Below are 21,252 nucleotides of genomic sequence, written 5' to 3' on the forward strand. Positions count from 1 at the left end.
TTTAGCTAGATGTAATCTGATCTTCTTGCTTTAGTTTTTATTGGTGCATATTTATTTTGTTAGAGCCATTTATCATAAACCTCTCCAAACCCCTCTCCCCTGCCATAGTCACTACTACTTGATTTTAAGCTTCGTGGGCAGGAAATCTTTTATTATATGTAAATCCCTTTAGCTGCTTTTCACTACAGTGTCATGTATATAGAAAAGGTTCAATAAACTGTATTGAATAACTTTAATATTGAGTGTAAGTGTAAAATATAGCTCTGACTGGATTTATATAGTTTTTGTAATCCCTCCCATAATATATATACTCATTATTGGAAAATGTGGAAAATTAAAAGTAGAAAAAACAATTACTGGTCCTACCACCCAAAGATCATTACTTAATTAAACAGCATGTAGGAAAAAATATAATTATTGTTTAGAAATTAAGGGACAGTTCTCTACTTGGCAGGCTTATTCAGAGGAATTATGTTCTCAAAAAGAGTGTTTGTGCCAGGGCTACGTAACTCTTGACCTCTCCCAGAGGGTGGTATTTCAGTAAAGGCCAGCTCTTATTTTTATAGAGGGGTGAGAAAACCAAGGAGGTAAATAGTAACCTCTTTGGGGTTAGGTCAAGGATATATAGGTAAATTTGTCATAAATATTAGGTTAACCTTTAAGACCAGAATTCTAGATCTAATCTTATAAATTATAAATAGAAGGAAAAATTCTCCCTTAGCCTAAAGGGCCAGTACAGGTAGGCACACATCAGATAGCTAGACTTTAATTGCTGTTATTTTCTTACTAAAACATTAAGTTGTTGGGTGTTATATAATATTTTCTAATATCTAGAAACTAACAGGAGTCTCAGCTTTAATAGAAGTCCTTAATTCTGTAACACACTAAGGGCCCTGCCCATACTGTCCATAGTTCACAATAAGTGTGAGCCTGTGATTTGCCTGTTACTTTCTTCTGTTCAGAAAGCATTGCTAACAGCATTTAGCATTTGGGGAAGATACTGTTGCAGCTCAGAAAGGAGTGAAGTGACCTTTTCTGTGACTTCACCTTCAACTCTTCAGTTTGTGTGGTGAGAAGGTAGTGATTCCTACCCAAGTCTATAAGATAGCCAAGGTCCCCAGGCCACATTGAGCCAAATGTTCCACATTAAGCGTTTCGTATTTAAACAGAAGAGCTGAAGTTAGAGGAAGAACATTTTATTTTTAAAAGGTTGGCTTTGGGGACACCTGGGTGGCTCAGTTGGTTAAGTGTCTGACTCTTGGTTTTGGCTCAGGTCAAGACCTTGGGGTCATGAGATTGAGCCCCGCATTGGGCTCCGTGCTTAGCACAGAGTCTGCTTGGGATTCCTTACCCCTTCCCTCTCTTCTCCTTTCCCTGCTCATTCTTGCTCACTCTCTCTCTCTATCTCTCTAAAATAAAATAAAATCTTAAAAAAAGAAAAGTTGACTTTTTTTTTTTAAGATTTTATTTATTTATGTGACAGAGAGACAGCCAGTGAGAGAGGGAACACAAGCAGGGGGAGTGGGAGAGGAAGAAGCAGGCTCCCAGCCGAGGAGCTCGATGTGGGACTCGATGCTGGAACGCCAGGATCACGCCCTGAGCCGAAGGCAGACGCTTAACGACTGCGCTACCCAGGCGCCCCAGAAAAGTTGACTTTGAGTTTCTTTGCCTTCACACTATCATTTCCTTAACCTCTTTTCAGCATTTTTCACAGGTTTTTTAAGGCTAAAGCAATTGCCCAGAATAGTCTGGAGTTACCATCTCTAGATAATGAAGTATTCTGGGCAGTAGGTATATGTGTATGTATGTGTGTACATTTTAATTTGATTAAGTATGAAGTAACTTTGTGTTCACTAAATAGGAAGGAATAGCTATCTTGTTTGGAATTCTAAAACATAAAATAGACCATTTATTCCTGCGTTGGATCCTTATTTGAGTTTTGCTTATAGGTTCCACTTTCGCACATTACGGGGTTGAACCTTTCTTCCTTTGCATTCTTTCAGCTTCGTTGCCTCAGCTTTTGAGTTAGCTGTTCTGCTTAGAGATCTTGAGTTCTTGACGTAGACTTGGTCTCTGGAGAATCAGAAGAAGCAGGTTTCATTGTGATTAATGCAGAGTGGTTGCTTTGGGGAAACTTTTTGCAAAGGGAATATATCACTTGCTTGTTAAACAGGAAGAACATCATAATCTATATAATTTCACCTCTAGAGAACTGAAAGGACTGTTAGTCAAAGCAAATTGTACTTTTCTGAATAACTCAACTGTTGAACTTTTTTTCCCAGTAATCCTGCTTTTTGTTCCCTTTGGGATAATTATTTGCAGATACAACATTTCACAGTCCTGAATCACAGGGGAGTGTTCTTAATGCCCAAATAGTTGAGGCTTCAGCAATGTTGATACAAACATGATCTGTTCTATTTGATAGATATTGAATTTATACCCTGATCTCATTTTTCTTTAGTTATAATGCTTCATGTTGTGATGTCTCTAGACAAATAAGGTTGGCTCTGAGAACACTAGATTATAGTATTTGAAGAAGAACCTCTTCATCTGAAAAGAAGCTGGCTGTAGCACTGCAATAAATACCGCCTAGCCAGGGCCTCATTAGATGAATACTTGCTGCAGAAAGTGTAAAACCAAATAGCTTTATCCCTCCTTATTCAACTCTTGTGACCCAGCCAGATTCTTACTCAGTTTCTCTTCTGGAATTTCAGTTCACTATCAAGTACCCATCCTGGTAGATAGGAGATAGGAGATGTTTCACTGATGGAAAAACAATCCCTGTAAAACTGTCTTGCTTCATTAGAGTGTGAGGCTCAATGTAAAATGCCTCAAGATCATCAAAGATGCAAGGAATAAAGCTATTACCTTTGGGTACTATTTAATATTTGAAATTTTGGTAGTCTATTTTTGGATAAAATAAAATTGCCAGGTTTTTTTTTCACTGATACTTATATTAAAATTGAAATTTAGTATTTATACTCTAGGCATCACTATCTTCTGGTAAATGTTTGCTTTGTAACTAATTGCATGTCAGTCTGAAGATGGTTGTAGTAGAAGGGCTTTAGAATGGCAGCCGCATGGCTCATTAAGGTTAATGGAGGAAAATGCTAGAGAGACACAGCTTAGTTCAAAGTCTTTTTCAGGGTGAGCCTTTTGCAGCTACACAGTTAAGGTGACCATAAGTAATTGGAAAGATGGGATTTTTAAGCTTCCACAATTTCAGCTTACCAGATCTTTTTTCCTTCACCTTTTGGCATAGAACAAAGCTATTAAGTAAAATTCTGAGTTTAATGAAAAGCTAAATGATTTTTAAAGTACAGCAAAATTTTGTTTCTGGGTGAGTATAACTAAAGCAAAACCAAAAATGTGTTAATTAGAAAAGTGAAAACTGGTTGTTACTTTAAAATTTTTCTTTTTATAAAAAGATAGATTTAAATGATGGGAAACACACCAGAATTACCCTTTCTCTTTTTCTTTTAACTCTTCACTTTAGAAAAACAGTCTCTGGGAAACTTAACCAAAATATTATGTGAAAAATTGTAATTATATATTTTTTTGATTATCTCCCACTTCACAAAACTGATATTTCCATGCAAATAGTACAACTAAAGGAATTACCTGTACTCTATAGTCTCTTCTCAGCTTTTTGCTTGGCTATTTCAGATATGTAACCATTATCTTAATCTAATAATGGTTTTAACTGGATTTTTGGGTCAAGGGAAACACTTAAGCTAGACATATGCTGACAGTGTTATTAGTGGAGACATAAGATGATTACAATGAATTAAAGGAAATAGCTTCTATATTCAGTGTAAACTCTCTCTTGGCATTCAAAGCCTTCCCAGTTATTAATTCAGCCTACTTTTCAGCTTCACCTTTTTTCACCTCTAAAAAAATTATATCATTCTGCCAAACTGGATACTTCCTTAAACTTAATCAGCTATCATATCTGTGATTGTCATTTGATGCCTAGAGTAAGATGCAATTCACAAATGAGCTATTTGGCCAGGACTTCTCATTCTTAATAAGATCCCCACTTGAATTTATTACGCTCTGTGCTCTCTCTGAGCATGTCATCCACCGCTAATGGTGTCAATTCCCGATCTTTGTTAAAGATCTGGCTCTGATGGCCTTCCCAGCTGCAGACTCATAGTTCCTGACTTCATACAGAACATTTCCCTAAAAATGTCCTCCTGGCACCTAAAACTGCACATACCTCTGAGAAAGAGTTCAATATCTTCTAAAGGCATTTCCACTCCTTTCCCAACTGGGGAATCATCTAATCAGTACTCATTCCTGAAGTCTGGAAATCTTTTGAGATAAAATACATTGATATCAAGTCTAGGTGTCTTTCTGTATTCGTTCCTTTTTATTTCCAGTGATTATTTTACTTTTCTCGTTACCTCTAACCTAAAATCTTGCAGCTGATGCTTGACCTCCAACCTCTTCCCAACCCATTCTCTCCCATCACTATCAGGATTATTTTTCTAAAGTAGAGATTGGAGGGGCGCCTGGGTGGCTCAGTTGGTTGAGTGTCGGACTCTTGATTTCTGCTCAAGTCATGATCTCATGACATGGGGCTCTGCTGGGTGGGGAGTCTGCTTGGGGATTCTGTCCCTCTGCCCCTTGCTCCCCCCCCCCACACGATGTCTCTGTCTCCCTCTAAAATAAATAAATAAATCTTTTTAACAATAAAAAAAATTAAGAAATAGATTGGATTGTATCACTTCCACCCAGAAACCTTGATGACTTTTTGTCTATAGCAGGTGCTGTCCAGTAGAAATATACTGTAAACTACATATGTAATCTTAAATTTTCTGGTAGCCATATTTAAAAGCGTAAAATGAAATAGATTCAGTTAATTTCAATTAATATATGTATTTAACCCACTATATATAAAATATATCAATCTAGTCAGTATAAAACTATCACTAAAATATTTTACCATTTTTTTGTACTACAATTTTGGAATCCAGTGCGTTATTTTACAGTTTTACATATTAACGTACTTTACATAATTACATACAGCACATCTCAATCCAAACTAGCCACATTTCAAACAGTAGCCACATGTGTCTATTGACTCCCATATCAGACAGCACAGGCCTATAGCATAAAGTTTAAAGTTCTTGGATCACAGGGAGCCTGGGTGGCTCAGTTGGTTAAGTGCCTGACTCTTGATTTTGGTTCAGTTCATGATCCCAGGGCCTGGGATTGAGCCCCAGAGTTGGGCTCACGTGCTCAGCGGGGAGTCTGCTTGAGGATTTCCCTCTCCCTCTGCTCCTCCCTCTTTTCATGCTCTCTTTCTCTAAAATAAGTAAATCTTTTTTTAAAAAAAAAATTAAGTTCTGGGGCGCCTGGGTGGCACAGCGGTTAAGCGTCTGCCTTCGGCTCAGGGCGTGATCCTGGCGTTATGGGATCGAGCCCCACATCAGGCTCCTCCGGTATGAGCCTGCTTCTTCCTCTCCCACTCCCCCTGCTTGTGTTCCCTCTCTCGCTGACTGTCTCTATCTCTGTCGAATAAATAATTAAAAAAAAAAAATCTTAAAAAAAAAAAAAAAAAAAAGATTTAAAAAAAAAAAAAAAATTAAGTTCTTAGATAACAGTTCTTGGCCCTCCACAACTTCAGCTCCTCCTGTCCTGCATTTTTCAACTTCTCAGCACTTACCCAAACCCCAGCCACACCTAATTGCCCTCCGTTCTTTTCCTGTTACTACTGTCCCTTGCCTGTGGAAATCTGACTTACCTTCCAGGGCCTAATGTGAATACTGTTTCCTAAGCAGAGGATTGCGCCATTCCCACAGTGCCCCATGAGCATTAACCATTTGCTCTTAACCCCCCTATAGCAGCATTTATGGGAGCTGTTTGTCTAGTTCCTGTGTGAGTGAGTAGTCACTGCACACTAAAAGGTGAGCTGCTCATAGGCAGGATGTGTCTCCCTCAGTTCTCTACTTCCTAGTATTTACTATGGCCTCCATTTGCTCTTAGAGATGTTCTTATTCTTTGCTCTTTCATGTCTTTGGTATATTAAGCAATCTCTCCTTTAACAGTTGTTTTCTTTACCTTTGAAATGTATTCTGAGTGGAATTTCTCTTCATATCTGGATTAATTCCACTGTTTAAAAGGTGTTCTGCCTTTGTGGATGGAAGGTTTTGCTTGTGCATGCGAGGAAATGCTCATTTCCTTGTAGAAATAACTGCCTGATATTAATTAAACTAGGTTTCAAATGTACCTGTGGTAGGTTATTCTGGTTTTAGCCTGATTCTAATCCCAGATATGACTCTTCCTCTTTTATAACTTGTTCTTTGTAAGTAAATTATTTATGTGTACTAAGGCCTTTTTTCCCACAGCTTTATTGAACAATTTGTATGCTTTTTGAATCTCTTTTTTCCCCTAAAGAGATTTCACCAGTGGAGCTTTGCCTGGTATCTTTTTCCCATAGAAAAGCAAACAGGTGCTTGAAAGGTTACACTCTATTCTGGGCGAAATCTGATTAATGTTGAAGGGCTGTGTCAGGTCAGACTCTATAACCTGCTGACAGATTATTTAGTGAGTGCCAGGATCAACTCTCAACGTTATCTCAGATTTTAATGGTTTTCTTGTGAAGGGTATTTGTAGATGAAACCACTTTGTATTTAAAATTAATTGTGGCTCTTAGATCAGAGACTGGTTAAAGAGAAATTCTTTCCTCAAGCAGGCAGTAATTTGAAAAGAATGAATGATTGATTCATCAGATGGAATTGCAAGGATTATAATTGCATTCTATATTTTAACACAAATTGTTGCATTTAAAATAATGATGAGGGCAAGTTGCTTGGCTGGCTCAGTTGGTGGAGCATGTGGCTCTTGGTTGTGAGTTCAAGCCCCACGGTGAGTATAGAAATTACTTAAAAATTAAATCTTCAGGGGCGCCTGGGGGACGAAGTTGTTAAGCATCTGCCTTTGGCTCAGGGCGTGATCCCAGCGTTCTGGGATCAAGCCCCACATCAGGCTTCTCTGCTAGGAGACTGCTTCTTCCTTTCCCACTCCCCCTGTTTGTGTTCCCTCTCTCGCTGGCTGTCTCTCTCTGTCAAATAAATAAATAAATTTTTTTAAAAAAATATTAAATCTTTAAAAAATAAAATAAGTAAAATAATGATGAAATCTTACCCCTAATAAAATTTTTCAAAAGAAGTTCCTATTTAATTATCTTAAATTCTCTTAAGAATTTCCAGATACCCTCGGGGCACTGGGTGGCTCAGATCGTTAAGCGTCCGCCTTCGACTCAGGTCATGGTCTCTGGGTCTTGGGATTGAGCCCCACATCGGTCTCCCAGCTCGGCAGGGAGTCTACTTCTTCCTCTGCCACTACCCCTGCTTGTGCTCTCTCTCTCTCAAATGAATAAATCTTAAAAAAAAGAGAATTTCCATATATCCTCAAAACTGTTTGAGAAACAGAGAAAAGTAATTACTTCTTCCTGGTAGAGTAGACCTCAGTCATCCTTTATACTTCTCTCTCCCCACCACTGCTATACCCCTATCCAGTATACTGGTAAATCCTTCTGTTTCACTGGATCTCAAATCCCTGCATTCTGACAGCACTGCCACCATTTCATGACCAAGCTACTAAGATAGACTCCTGACTCATCCCCTTTTCCTGCTCTTGCTTTCCACACAGCCAGCAGAAGAATCTTTTTTCTTTCTTATTAATTATCATTAGTTCTGTTTAAACTTTGTGTAATGGAAAATTTCAAGTATGTATCAAAGCAGAGAGGTGAGAGTACTTCTCATTCTACTTCAATTATCCATTCATGGCCACTCTTGTTTCATCCATTCCTCCATCACTTCTCCCCCCTATTATTTTGAAATAAATCCCAGACATCATATCATTTTTTAAAAAGATTTATTTATTTTAGAGCGAGAGCGCAAGTGCACAGTGGCGGGGGGCGAGGCGGTGGAGTGTTGCAGAGGGAGAGGGAGAAAAATCTTAAGCAGATTCCATGCTGCACACAGAGCTCCACTCAGGGCCCAGTTTCACGACCCTGAGATGATGACCTGAGCTGAAACCAAGAGCGGGGTGCTTAACCGACTGTGCCACCCAGGCGCCACCAGACATCATATCATTTAATCAACTGATTTGGGACTGCCCCATAGTGAAATTTTGCTTACTGGTTGGTCTCAAAAGTTAGGGAAGTTGCTGCCCCAATACTGATGTTGTTTGTCACCTTCTTTATACTCTCTTCCAATTATGTTTCCTCTCATGTTTTTCAGGACATATTGCATTTCTGTTGAGAAATGCCATCACCAGAAAAGTTTCATGTGTTCATTTCATGTTAAGCCAGTTTTTTTCTGGGATGCGTTATATAGGCACTCTCCTACTTTCGTACCAAACAGGTTCTTTAAAATGTGTGAAAAAAGTTTTTAAAAATAAAATGTGTTGTGAAAGTTGAACGTATGAAAAAGGTAAATATGTATGTGGGGAGGATGTCTAATGCTCAGCAAGCCATAAAAATGATAAAATTCCTAAATATTTTTTGTTATGAAATCAATACATGATCATTATAAAATTGATTTCAAACAATACAGAACAGTATGAGGTAAAAAAGCTATAAAATCTCCCCCATTTGTTCACTGGTCACTTGCAGTCTCTTATTTCCAAAACTATTAATACTTCTTATAGATCCTTCCAGAAAGGTTCATATATAGTTACTTAAATCCTTTATAATGTAATACCTGATCTTTTAGTTCCCTCAGTTTGTTTGAATTTAGTAGACAGAAATTGATTTTAATGTTGAACAATTAGCTTAGTGTTTTGCAAGGGGTTGAATAGGCAATAGTATGATGTAGACTTTGATGTCTTATTGACTTTCTTGAACACTGGTTTCCTCTTGATAAAGGAGTCTTGTGCAAACTCTGAACTCAGCAGCAGCTCTAGGAACCCATGAAAATCTCTATACCATTGCTGTCCAATAGAAATAAAATATGAACCACACATGTCATTTTAAATTTCCTAGTATTTGCATTAGTTAAAAATAGAAGTAGTTGAAATTAACTTTAATCTTTAGCATATTATATCCAATATATTTTTTACCAAGTTTTCAAAATCCAGTGTGTGTTTTATACTTTGAGGACTTCTTAATTTGAATCAATACCATTTCAAAGCCTCAGTAGTCACGTTTGGTTGTGGCTATTGTATTAGACAATGCAGGCTTGTACAGAAAGGATAGTGGTTGTCTCTGAGGGAGGAGGAAAGAGGATGAGGTATGTTGTTAATTTTTTTTCTTTATTTCACAGTTACTGACCAAAATTTGAAGTTGAAGTTTGCTGTGGTTGATATTCTGAATGATTGCCAGCTCTGACTCAGTTGTATTATCACTAGTTTCAGCACATTTTTAAAAAATGAATTTTCATTCTTATAAGATAGAACAAAGATGAATAACATAAATACTTCCATACAAAGATGATAATCCTGCTGAAATTGAACTCTTGGCTAGTACGCAATGCCACCCTGTGGTAGCTCACATATTTAGTCATCAATATATGAAAGATCAGATTCTAAGTAGAAAATGTGGATTAAGAGTACTAGTGTATAATGCATTAAATTTGAGTACTTTTCATTCTGAATTTCAGGGTAAATGTATGTACTAGTATGTAGTAAAATTAACTGTTAAGAGGAGACGGGGATAAGAATTTGAGAAGTCAGTAAATACATCCTTTCAATGTAATTTTTGTTCTGTTTTGCTTTTAGGGGTTGCAGATGGGGTAGGAGGATGGAGAGACTATGGAGTTGATCCATCCCAGTTCTCAGGGACTTTAATGCGGACGTGTGAACGGTTAGTAAAAGAAGGACGGTTTGTCCCAAGTAATCCCATTGGAATCCTCACCACAAGCTACTGTGAGTTGCTGCAAAACAAAGTACCTTTGCTTGGTAAGTAGATATACTATGTTTTCCTCTGTAAAGCAGCTCAGGAGATGGTTAATAACAAAACCAAGAAAATCACTTAGCAGCCCAGCTTTTTTTTTGAAGCTCTTTATTAAGCAGAGTTTGATAGAGAAGATATGAGCTCACCAGAATACATACTACTTCTTAGAAAGAATGTAAATAGATATGGCCACTTTGAAAAACCATTTGGATTTATGGAATAAAGTTAAATGTAAACAGATAGTATGCCCTAGCAATTTCACTTCTAAGTCTATACCTTAGGTTAGAGAAACTCTTAAGCATCTGTGTATTAAGAGATAGGTAAAAGAGGGGCGCCTGGGTGGCACAGCGGTTATGCGTCTGCCTTCGGCTCAGGGTGTGATCCCGGTGTTATGGGATCGAGCCCCACATCAGGCTCTTCCGCTATGAGCCTGCTTCTTCCTCTCCCACTCCCCCTGCTTGTATTCCCTCTCTCGCTGGCTGTCTCTATCTCTGTCAAATAAATAAATAAAATCTTAAAGAAAAAAAAAAAAAGAGATAGGTAAAAGAATGTTCATAGTAACATTGCTTATAAGAGCAGAAAACCGGGAACAACCTAAAAAGTCCATTTATTGTAGAAAAACGCATTTTGAAAAGGAACAACTTGGGGTGCCTTGTGGCTCAGTCAAGTGTCTGTCTTCTGGTCAGGTCATGATCTCAGGGTCCTGGGATTGAGCCCCCCAAGGCGGGCTCCCTGCTCAGTGTGGAATCTGCTTCTCTTTCTCCCTCTGCTCCTCCCCCCCCCAGCTCGTGTTCTCTCTCTCTCTCTCAAATTTAATACAGAAAGAAAAGGGATAACTTAAAGCTGCATGCAATACTCAGGAACATGTTGTTGAGGGAGAATAGAACATTGCAGAATACCACCTAACAGTCTGATTCCATATTTCAAATTCAAAAACATAAAAAAGTAAAACCATATTGTTCAGAGACTCCAAAATAGGATAAAAGAAGAAAGAAAAGTGAGTGGTTTTATAATTCAGGATAGTGGTTCTCTCCAGGGGAGGAAGAAAGGGAATGGGATCTGGTATGTAAAATTAAGCTGGGAAGTTCAAGTTGCAGATAGACACCCCACACTGCTAGCAGGTAGCTGATTAGTCTGTGAAATAGCGTGGTACAAAATAGATCCCCGTTAATCTTGTATTAGAAAACTTCCAAATATCTAGTGTGTGTTTATGTGGTATGCTCATGGAGCATCTTTTGGCCAAACTTCTACATTTGTTCTGAGCAAGCTCTCAGAGGGTGTTATTAAGTTTCTGCTAGTTGCCAGCATCTTTCTGGTTACTAGAAGTAGCCTCCCCCCAAGTCACCATCCATATTAAAAATCAGCCTCTGTTCAGTGTTAATGGAGTTCTCCACATTGTACAATTTTGCCTTCAATTTAAATCTTTTATAAGAAGGGGTTCTTTTTGTCACGGTGCCATCTTTTTTGTGCTGTGACTAATCAGCTTGTTTTCCTTCTAACTGAAGAGAAACCTTGTCTTGAGGTTTCAATATACCGCTTTGTCTTAATCCGCTATTTTGGACATGCAATCTGGAGCTTGCCTGGCACAGTGAAACATCCTAGATTCTATTCTAGCACCTCTCTGTCAACTTGTCCTATGACTTTGGGCAAACTACTTGACCTCTGACCCGCCTTGCTTCATTTGTTAAATGGAGAGATCTTTTTTTGTGAAAAGGAACGACTCAAAGCTTCATGTAACACTCAGAAACATGTTGAGGGAAAGAGGACATTGCAGAATACTATCTAATAGTCTGACATCTAACAAAGAGCCTATACATACTGATTCCAGGTCCCAACTCCTGCATGTTCCCTTGAGTCCTCTGCTGACACCCTCCTATCCATTTACTGTGACTTGGAATAAGCACTTGCAAAACACCTATCCTGATTTTGCAATTTGAAGATTCGTTTTTTTGCTGTTTTTCTTCCTTATCCCTCCTACTTTCCTATTTACCCTCATGTAGTTCAGAATCTTAAAATAAATTTAAGGACATATTAGAAGTTTTCTTAACACTGAATGTTATAATCACTTTTTTTCTCCTAAAGGACATGTTGAAATAATCCTTCATTACTATGTTTGACATGTAGACACTTCTCTCACCTAATCTACACACATACCTCTAAGCTCTTTGTAACTAAATGCAAGCATTTCTTGGCAAAGACGGCCTACTCAGTATTACTGAACCTCAGATATAATTGCAAATAATGATAACTTTACAAGACTAGGTAATCCTGGGGCACCTGGTGGCTCAGTCGTTAAGTGTCTGCCTTCAGCTCAGGGCGTGATCCCAGAGTCCTGGGATCGAGCCCCACATCAGGCTCCTCTGCTGGGAGCCTGCTTCTTCCTCTCCCACTCCCCCTGCCTGTGTTCCCTCTCTCGCTGGCTGGCTCTCTCTCTGTCAAAAAAAAAAAAAAAAAAAAAGATTAGGTAATCCTTTTTTTCTTTTTAATCTTTTTTTTAAGATTTTATTTATTTATTTGACAGAGAGACAGGGAAGAGAGGGAACACAAGCAGGGGGAATGGGAAAGGAAGAAGCAGGCTTCCTGCTGATTAGGGAGCCCAATGCAGGGATCCATCCCAGGACTCTGAGCCGAAGGCAGACATTTAACAACTGAGCCACCCAGGCGCCCCAGTCCTTTTTTTTTTTTAATCCAATTGCTAAAAAGTCTATAACACAATTCCAATATAAAGGTCAACTACGTATTTTTTGAGAATTTCTAGCTGCTTTTAGATCTGGGTTGGCATCACAGGCTAATTGTTAATATACATTTCCTCAGAAATTCTTAAGTGGAGTTAAGTCTTATGGAGCCAATGTATCTTAAGAATTTGAGGTGTAGGGGCGCCTGGGTGGCACAGTCGTTAAGCGTCTGCCTTCGGCTCAGGGCGTGATCCTAGTGTTCTGGGATCAAGCCCCACATCAGGCTCCTCCGCTAGGAGCCTGCTTCTTCCTCTCCCACACCCCCTGCTTGTGTTCCCTCTCTGGCTCTCTCTGTCAAATAAATAAATAAAATCTTAAAAAAAAAAAAGAATTTGAGGTGTCGATACTAATACAGTTTGTTCTTTCCTTGCTGCACAGAAGGTTTCATAGTAGTTTACAAAATTAGGGGCCAGTGATTAAAAAAAAAAAAAATTCCATTTTAGTGTGAGTGGTTTGCTTGGGTGCCTGTCTTGATTTGTCAGTGGTCTGAACATCTGATGCTCTTGTTCTCAGCACTTCTTTTCTTCTTTTCTTGCTTGTTCCTATGTAAGAATAATGAGCTCTTCTCCCAGTATTAGGCTCTTAGGGCCTGAGGCATGTTCACGCATCAGTTATATGAAGAGGCAGAGGAGGAGTATACACTCTAAGCTTACATGATTCTGTGAGGCTGGACTTGCCTTCATTGTGCTGCTTTGCATATTAAAACCGGCATTCTCAGGATTGTTTTGACTCTAACTCAGCGAGGGGGTGATGGTGACAGCCACTGGGGTGGCAAAATGATAGCCTGGGTTTGTCAGTGAGTAATAATGAGTCAACACAAGTCCTTCCTGCCCCAGGATTTTCAAGGCTGTGCTACTCATCTGTCATTTTTCCTCCTCAGATTAATCCCATCAGCTTTCAGAAGATCTTTTGTGTGGGGATTCTATTAATGAAAAATGATTGGAGTTTTTGTGCATTGAGTTAAGAAGGAAGGGTAATTGGTGATCTTAACTCTAACATAAGCTAAGCAGTAGGTTATCTGGCAGCACTGTCAGTTAGTTACAGTACTGTGTTTTTCTCTGATGTTTGGTGGGTAGAGACTAGATAGCTTAGCATTAGGGTGTCAGGTTAGATAACAAAGAAATGGAATTTCTGAACATTATGAGATAAATGCTTAAATTTAAGTGTTTTTATATTTAGTTATACATTTTCATCATACATCCTTCATCAAGGAAAAATAACAGAAATTAAATGATCCATAATCCCACCAAGAAAACTATTAATATTTTAGTGATTATGCTCCCTGATTTTTCTTTTGTGTATGTTTGTGCACAGAAAAATGGTAATAGGAATTGTGAATATACTGTGTGCTTACAGCAGCCCCATGAGGTAGGTTCTTTTGCTTTTATTTCCTGTTTTGTTAGGAAAAAACTGTGGCCTAGAGAGAATAAGTGACTTGCCCACAGTCATACAGCTAGATAACAATGGAGCCGTGGGACTTAACACAGCTGGTTCCACAGCCTGCTTCTTTTATTTTGCTTTTAACAGTCATCTTAACAGTTTAGCTTTTGCCTACTGTTGGTTTATTTTTTTTAATTACATTAAATTTTACTTTTTTTGATATACAATATAAGTTTGATAACACTTTTTATTTAAGGAAACTTTAATATTAGCTTGAAATTACTTGTTTCACTTATCTTTCATTTTCAAATGGAATTTGAAACAATTTTAGTGGCTTCCAAATAGCTTAACACTTATTATGTGTTATAAGTGTTTGGTATGATTTAACTGATTTTATCCCAACAACACTAAGAGGTAGTTATGGTCTCTCCCTATTTTGTAAATGAGGAAAGAGGGTAAGTAATTTGCCCTGGGTCACAGAGCTAGTAAGTAACATAGCCAGCATTCAGATGCAGGCAGGCTGACTCCACAGTCTGTACTCCTAAGTATTATGTGACAGTGGGTAGCCTTCTACTGTATGGATGTACTGTAATTTATTTCACCAATCCCTTAATTTTAGACGTTGAGGTTGTTTCCAGTTCTTCTTGATCTTAAGCAGTGATTTTGTACTTGTTTTGTTTACATCTCTAGTTGTTTCTTAGGAATGGCTAAATCAAAGGATATGCACATTTTTCAAGGTTATGCTGCCCTTTAGAAAGGTGGAGTAGCTTTACTCTCTTGCCATCAGGGAGTAAGAGTGACCATGTTCCCTGCACTCTTGCCATTACCATGCAGTATCTTTCTTTTTTTTTTTTTTTTTTAACTCTTGTTAAACTAATAGGCAAATGGCTACTAGTGTGATGATGATTTTTTCATATATTTACAGACCATTTACATTTACTTCTTGGTGAACTGTTTATTTTTCTATTTTGCCTTTTTTTTTTTTTTTCTGTAGGTATAGGTTTAAATTTTAGTACTTGAAAGCAGTCTTACTGGTTGTACATCAGCTTTTCAATCTGGGGAAAGTCATGTGAGCTGTGGGCTGCAAAGGTACACAGAAGCTTTTTGCGCTCTGCTTGGAATGTGGTCTCTTTCCTCTGAACATTAGTAGTCTCTGTAAAGTGAACAGGATGATTCCACAGGCTACCTGGAAAAATTGGTCTTGTCAGTTCATAGTGAGTCACTCCAGTGAAGGTTCTTCATGACCTCAACAGATGGAAATCTGGTTAAAAATTGTAGTTATGTGCCCTGTCTTAAATTTTAGTGAATTTCATGGAGAAGGCTTCCTGCCAATGACTAATGAGAAATGTCAGGAAAATATAACATTCTTATTCTGGCATTTAAGTATTAAAACTTAGTATCTCAACAACATGCTTTTGAGCATTTGGCATGGATTATAGTACTACTGAAATGAAATAGTGTGATTAAGTACCAGCCATTTTTGTTGTTTCTTATCTCTGCAAATGGGAGAATTCAGATTTCAGGGGCCTGCTTACTGTATATAATATAAATCCCTTTTTCTTTCCCCATCATGTTGACCCTGATCAGGTTATTGTTGCTATTTGTTGGAGCTAGGAGCACGACTAAGATAGGCAAAGGAGGTTCCAATGTGGTATGTTGCTTTTTGGGGTGATGGGATTAAAATACGGATGCAAAGATAGCCCAGGAAGAGAAAATAAATGGAGATCATTTTTGTTTCTAGGTAGCAGTACTGCCTGCATCGTGGTGCTGGACAGAACTAGCCACCGCTTACACACAGCAAACCTGGGTGATTCGGGCTTTCTGGTTGTCAGGGGTGGGGAAGTTGTGCACCGATCAGATGAGCAGCAGCATTACTTCAACACTCCATTCCAGCTCTCAATTGCACCACCTGAAGCCGAAGGAGTCGTCCTGAGTGACAGGTAATCTCTCCCTTTGGTCATTAAGAGTGAGCAGGGCATGGCTGCTCCTCCTCCTGTCCTCCTTAACTACAATGGAGATAGGCATTTTCAGTTGTCACGTGCGATAAGAAGGTACAACGAGAATATTCTCATCAAAGGGACCTTTTAGTTTGACTTCAAAAGATATTTTGCTGGCTACTGCAGCCAAGTTGAATTCAAATAAAAACCCAATAATTTGACAAGACTGAAAATACTCTTCAAGCTTATAGAATATCAGTTTTTCATACCGAGACCGACATGGTACATACGGTTATATTTGTTAAATTGTGCTGGAGAAATGAGTCATTGTCCATGCCACTGCCTGTACAAGATTTTGCATATGTTGTTAGGGAAGAGTTCAAACAGACATCTGCTTTATTTATCAGAATAACTTCCTGATTCTCAGGGCCTTCTATTATTTGCATCAAATAGAACTTTTAAATTGTCAAGATCTTTCCAAGACAATAACTACTTTTTTGAATCAACTTTTACAGTTTATCTTTTCTAAGATGAGAATACAGAGTGAGGCTATGACAGTCTCAGATTCTTCTGCCTTTAACAACTTTATAGGACCTGGCACAGACTTTGCTGGTGATTCATAAATGTTGTTAAATGGGTAATGAACCTTTTGTAAAAATAGAAATAGTCTTGCAAGTGTCTATTATCTCTACTTAATAGTTCTGATTAAGCCAGATCTTGAGTACAAACTAAGATAAAATGATTATTGCTGCCATTTTAAAAACTGAAGTAAGTATATTATATAATTAGGTATTGAGGATTGTCCATCTGAAGTCTATTGCTGACTCTTAGAGGGGAAAGCATTTTTTACTGTCAGATTAAGGTACGTTACCATAATTGGAACAATATTTCATTATACGCCCTTCTTCAGTTGGCTGTAATATGTATATTCCTATTAGCCATATTGGAGTGGGGAGAAAGCAGAACCCCAACGGCTTGGTAGATACCAAGCTCAGCTAACAGTTACAGAGAGCAGTGTTTTAATTTTCCTTTATTTGGTTCTTGTTTTGGCTTCTGAGTGCTAGAGCTGCCCTGCCATATCTCACACCCTCTCTTTGGGACTGTGTGGTTAGGGCAGCACTCTGCCTGGTCTGCCAGCGAGGTGGAGGTTGCTTCCCCTGGAGCCCACGGACAGTTTGCTAGCATGTGACTTCAGCTCGTGTTTCAGTGCAGTCAAAAGTTTCCAGCGGCACAGTATGTTCAATCGAAATGGGCAAAACTGCAGCTGGCAGAACACCAAGCTCATGGGTGGGAGTGTTGGGAGAAGAGGACGAACCGTCCAATGGTAGCAAGTCTCGCACAGGCAGGATAGCAAAGGACACTCCTGGGGAAGAAAAACCTCAGCATAAAATAGAGCTTCGCTGCCAACCTGGTCATTAATCTAAACTTCTAGAATCTGATTTGTTTCCAAAGCCTGAGCAACTGTGAAGTGTCTTGTATTGTTTTTCTTTATTCCACAGAGGGAATCGACCCGGTTTCTACCAGTTTTAGTCTTTTTTCCCCTGCTGCATGAAAGCATTTACTTCCTTTTTTACTTAGTTCCTCTTATCTATACAATATAATTTTAACCTTAATTTGCAGGTTTTCCTTTAGTAGCTGTTTGTTTACAAAGTGTTCGTGGTATAAATGTGTAAGTGAAAGTTCCTTGCCAAAGCCCATCACAGAACTTTAAACGTGCCCCTTCTTTCTCCTCAGTCAAGAGAGGATGTACCTGAAATTTTCTCAGTGTACTTTGTGTAAATCCCCAGCAGGCATTGGTGGGTCGTTTTTATGTTTTTTCTTCACATATTTTACATATTTTATAACATGTCAGTTACACAGTTTTGGGGTCTGTCAAGCTTAGTGTGCTTTGATTCTGGCTCTTCCTTTCTGGGTCAGTGTGTAAATTTTTTCTTTGCACTTGTTTCCTAATTACAGGTTAAGGCAGACTATTAGATATTTCACCTTTCCCTCACCTTGGAGGCTTGGATTCAGTGAAGCTGGCCTCTGGAAATGGCTGAGAACCAGCCTTTGAGAGGGCCACTAACACTTTGAATATATGATCTTTTCTCTTCTCCCCACTGGGTGTCCCTCCCCCACCCCCAATTCTTTTATGTTTTCATCAGGTGTTATCAGAGAAAAAAAAACCCTTCTATCTTTTTTTAAAGTTTTATACAAAAAGATGTAGAGAAAAATCTACCTCCTATGCCATCCCCAGCCACACATTTTCTCTGCTCAGAGGCAGCCACAATTACCTGTTTCTTTGCGCCCTTCCAGATTTATTCTCTGCATATAGGAGCATCTGTATCTATGGATCTTCCCCCTGCCACACACACATACACACACATACTGTCTGTATGTTCCTCTCTTCATTAACAATATATTAAGGAGTTTCCCCCCCCTCAGTTTGGAGGGTTAGTTACTTTATTTCTTCATTTATTAGATATTTCTTGAAGACCTACTATGTGCTGGGCACACTAATAATTAATTACTTATCCGTGGTGAGCACTCTTTAAGCCCTGGGAGACACGCAGTCCTTACTCTGCCTTACTAGTCCATACTAGTAATAATAATACTAATGATAATATTAATAAATACCATTGTAGGTATATCATGTGAATTAATTCTTATGGGATTTGCATGTTCTTTTCCATAGTGCTCTGTTGTTCCACTATACTGCAGCCTCCTGAGAGCCAGAGTCAAGCCTGCAGGGAAACCGATGAATAGAAAATGAGTAAGAGAGGATGGAATTTGGCTTTAAAGAATTAGGAAATAAAGACTCATTTCTACCAGGATTTTAGAGGCATGTTAGTTCTGACTCAGAAAAGAACTCTTCTTCCTTTTAAGCCATATGTGACTAATCATCAAACTCAGTTCTACTTGGTAGTTTCACTTAAGCTTTTGAAATATTTATATCAGATTTTACAATTAATTTTTTTCAAGGTTAGGAATTTCAAAATGACTGGCTTTTATTATTAATTCTGTTATTATATTTTTTCTTAAAATCTCATTCCATTGTAACATAGTGCCTGTTGAAAACTTTGAACCTTATCTCTGAAGGCCTCTCATAACTTTGCCCCTACCCTGTCCTTGTCACAGCCCGGATGCTGCTGATAGCACATCTTTTGATGTCCAGTTAGGAGACATTATCCTGACGGCAACAGATGGACTTTTTGACAACATGCCTGATTATATGATCCTTCAGGAGCTAAAAAAATTAAAGGTAATTGACTCAAAGGTTGGTTGATGGAAACCATGGCCCTCTCTGGGCAGCTAAGTTTTATCGGTCCAATTGTATTATCTCTTTTTGTAGTTTTGGAAAAGGCTGTTTAGTGAATTTAGGAAAATAATGGTTCTGGTCTTTCAAGCAATTGTAAATGGAAATATTCACAATTGGAGAACTTGAGGGAAAAAGAGATTTCTTACCCACCCCATTAGTAAAGTGGTAAAGATAGGAAAGCCCAGATGAGAATTTCTTATATTTTTAATGGTGTTAGCTCCTGGTTGTCTTTTTCTCCTCTTATTCTTTTAACAAACCCAGCAGGTGTTGAGGTTGAGAAAGACAGGAAATCGCCATACCAGAGCCAGCCAAGGGCAGCAGGCAGCTAGGGGCCTTGACGTGATCTGAGCTGTCACCAGTAATGAAACAGTTCAGACTTGGCCCATACAGAAAGTGGAAGGAAGTGAAAACCAGTTTTTCCATATTTTCCTGGCTTTGTAAAAGTACTAACTCTGGGGGAAATTAGTCTTTTCCTATGTTCTTAACACTAAGCAGTATGCCTATGAGTAAGTTTCCAAACTTTTTAAGCAGTATTTTCCTCACCTTTAAAATGGGAGTACCAGAGGTCCTATTTTATAGAATTGTGGTGAAGATTAACTAAGACCATGTGTACAGAATCCTTAGTGCCATGCCCCATCTGTGGGATGCAGTAAAGGTCAGAGGCTTTCATGATGCTGGCACTGTGCTCTCTGTGGTGACGGGGTGGTAAGGAGAAACGTCACATTCTCTTCCCAAATGGAGCTTATATTTCTAGTGGAGGAAGACAGACAATACAGAAAAAGAAATACATGATAAATGTTGGTGGTAAATAAGAAGAAAAATAAAGCAGGATAAAGGAATAGAGAATAAAGAGGGCTGCTGTTTTAGAAAGATTGGTCAGAGAAGGCCTCTTTGAGGAGGTGACATTGAAGCAGAGACCTTTCGTTATTTATCCTGAAACTATTCTGAATCTTAGAATGGGAGAGCTAAAATGGACCTTGTTTCCCATCCCCATTTTACAGATGAGGAAGTTGAAGCAGCAAGGATAAGGGTATGACTCAAGATTACACAGCTAAACAAGAATCTTTCATCATGATATAAAATTCTAAAGGTATTTTCAGTAGGACAACTGGCAGCTCTTACTTAGAGAGCAAACTGTGGTTGGCCAGGGTTGCATTCCTAAGCAAGGAAACTTTTGAGGTCATCCCTGAAGTGCTATCAAAATCTGCCTTTTCAGTCCCATCCAGTTTTAGCAAGAATGCCTTAAGAATTCCAAATGGGAAAAAAAGCAAAAATGAAAATCCAGACTTTAGGACCCAAGGCCACCCTAGCAAAGGGCGACATCTGATTGACATCTTGTGCAGGCAGCACTCACTGGTGGTCTTGTTCATTTTACTGAAGATGTAATGTTGTCATGTCTTCTCTTACTGTAATAAAACTTAAGTGGTGTAAACTGTGGTTAGATAAATGTTTCTTCTCAAAAAGTGATATTTGCAAGAAGTATACTTGAATGCAGAAATCATGTGAGGCATTACAGTAAAAATAACTCCCTCATCCTTTCATCTTAGAATTCAAATTATGAAAGTATACAACAGACGGCAAGAAGTATTGCTGAGCAAGCCCATGAGCTGGCCTATGACCCAAATTATATGTCACCTTTTGCACAGTTTGCATGTGACAACGGATTGAATGTGAGAGGTAAGCATTCTTTAGGAAGGTCATAGGGACTAACTGGGGACATAGTGGGATGCGAGCATTCTTGGCTGTGGAGTGAGGTAAACTAGAGCAGTGGGGTGAGACTGGTGAGGTGTCCTCTTCCAGCTGTGAGCCCGTGGCTTTGAGCAAGGTCAGCGGGCCCTAATACTGGGGCACAAGAGCAAGTGCATGTCATCATGTCTTCCCCACAGAGGATGCCCTCCAAAACTGAAGTTCATTGGCTGTAGAGGCAGGCAGAACCTGAAGCCCTTTATTGCCACCACTCCACTGCTTGGACCTGAGCCCAAAAGGCCTCCAAGTCTG

The 21,252-nt window shown here is 38.8% G+C and overlaps 1 protein-coding gene across 1 annotated transcript in view; it reads left to right on the top strand.

Moving 5' to 3' along the window:
* The window catches only part of PPTC7 (protein phosphatase targeting COQ7), a 39,346-nt gene that overhangs the window by 13,426 nt on the left and 4,668 nt on the right, over positions 1–21,252 (top strand). The window contains exons 2-5 of the mRNA XM_026514867.4: positions 9,730–9,909; positions 15,761–15,959; positions 19,074–19,197; positions 20,802–20,931. Of these exons, the coding sequence (XP_026370652.1) occupies positions 9,730–9,909; positions 15,761–15,959; positions 19,074–19,197; positions 20,802–20,931 (633 nt within the window). The remainder of the gene's footprint in view (positions 1–9,729; positions 9,910–15,760; positions 15,960–19,073; positions 19,198–20,801; positions 20,932–21,252) is intronic.

This window comes from Ursus arctos, unplaced genomic scaffold (genome assembly GCF_023065955.2).
Source record: "Ursus arctos isolate Adak ecotype North America unplaced genomic scaffold, UrsArc2.0 scaffold_34, whole genome shotgun sequence".
Classification (NCBI taxonomy): domain Eukaryota; kingdom Metazoa; phylum Chordata; class Mammalia; order Carnivora; family Ursidae; genus Ursus; species Ursus arctos.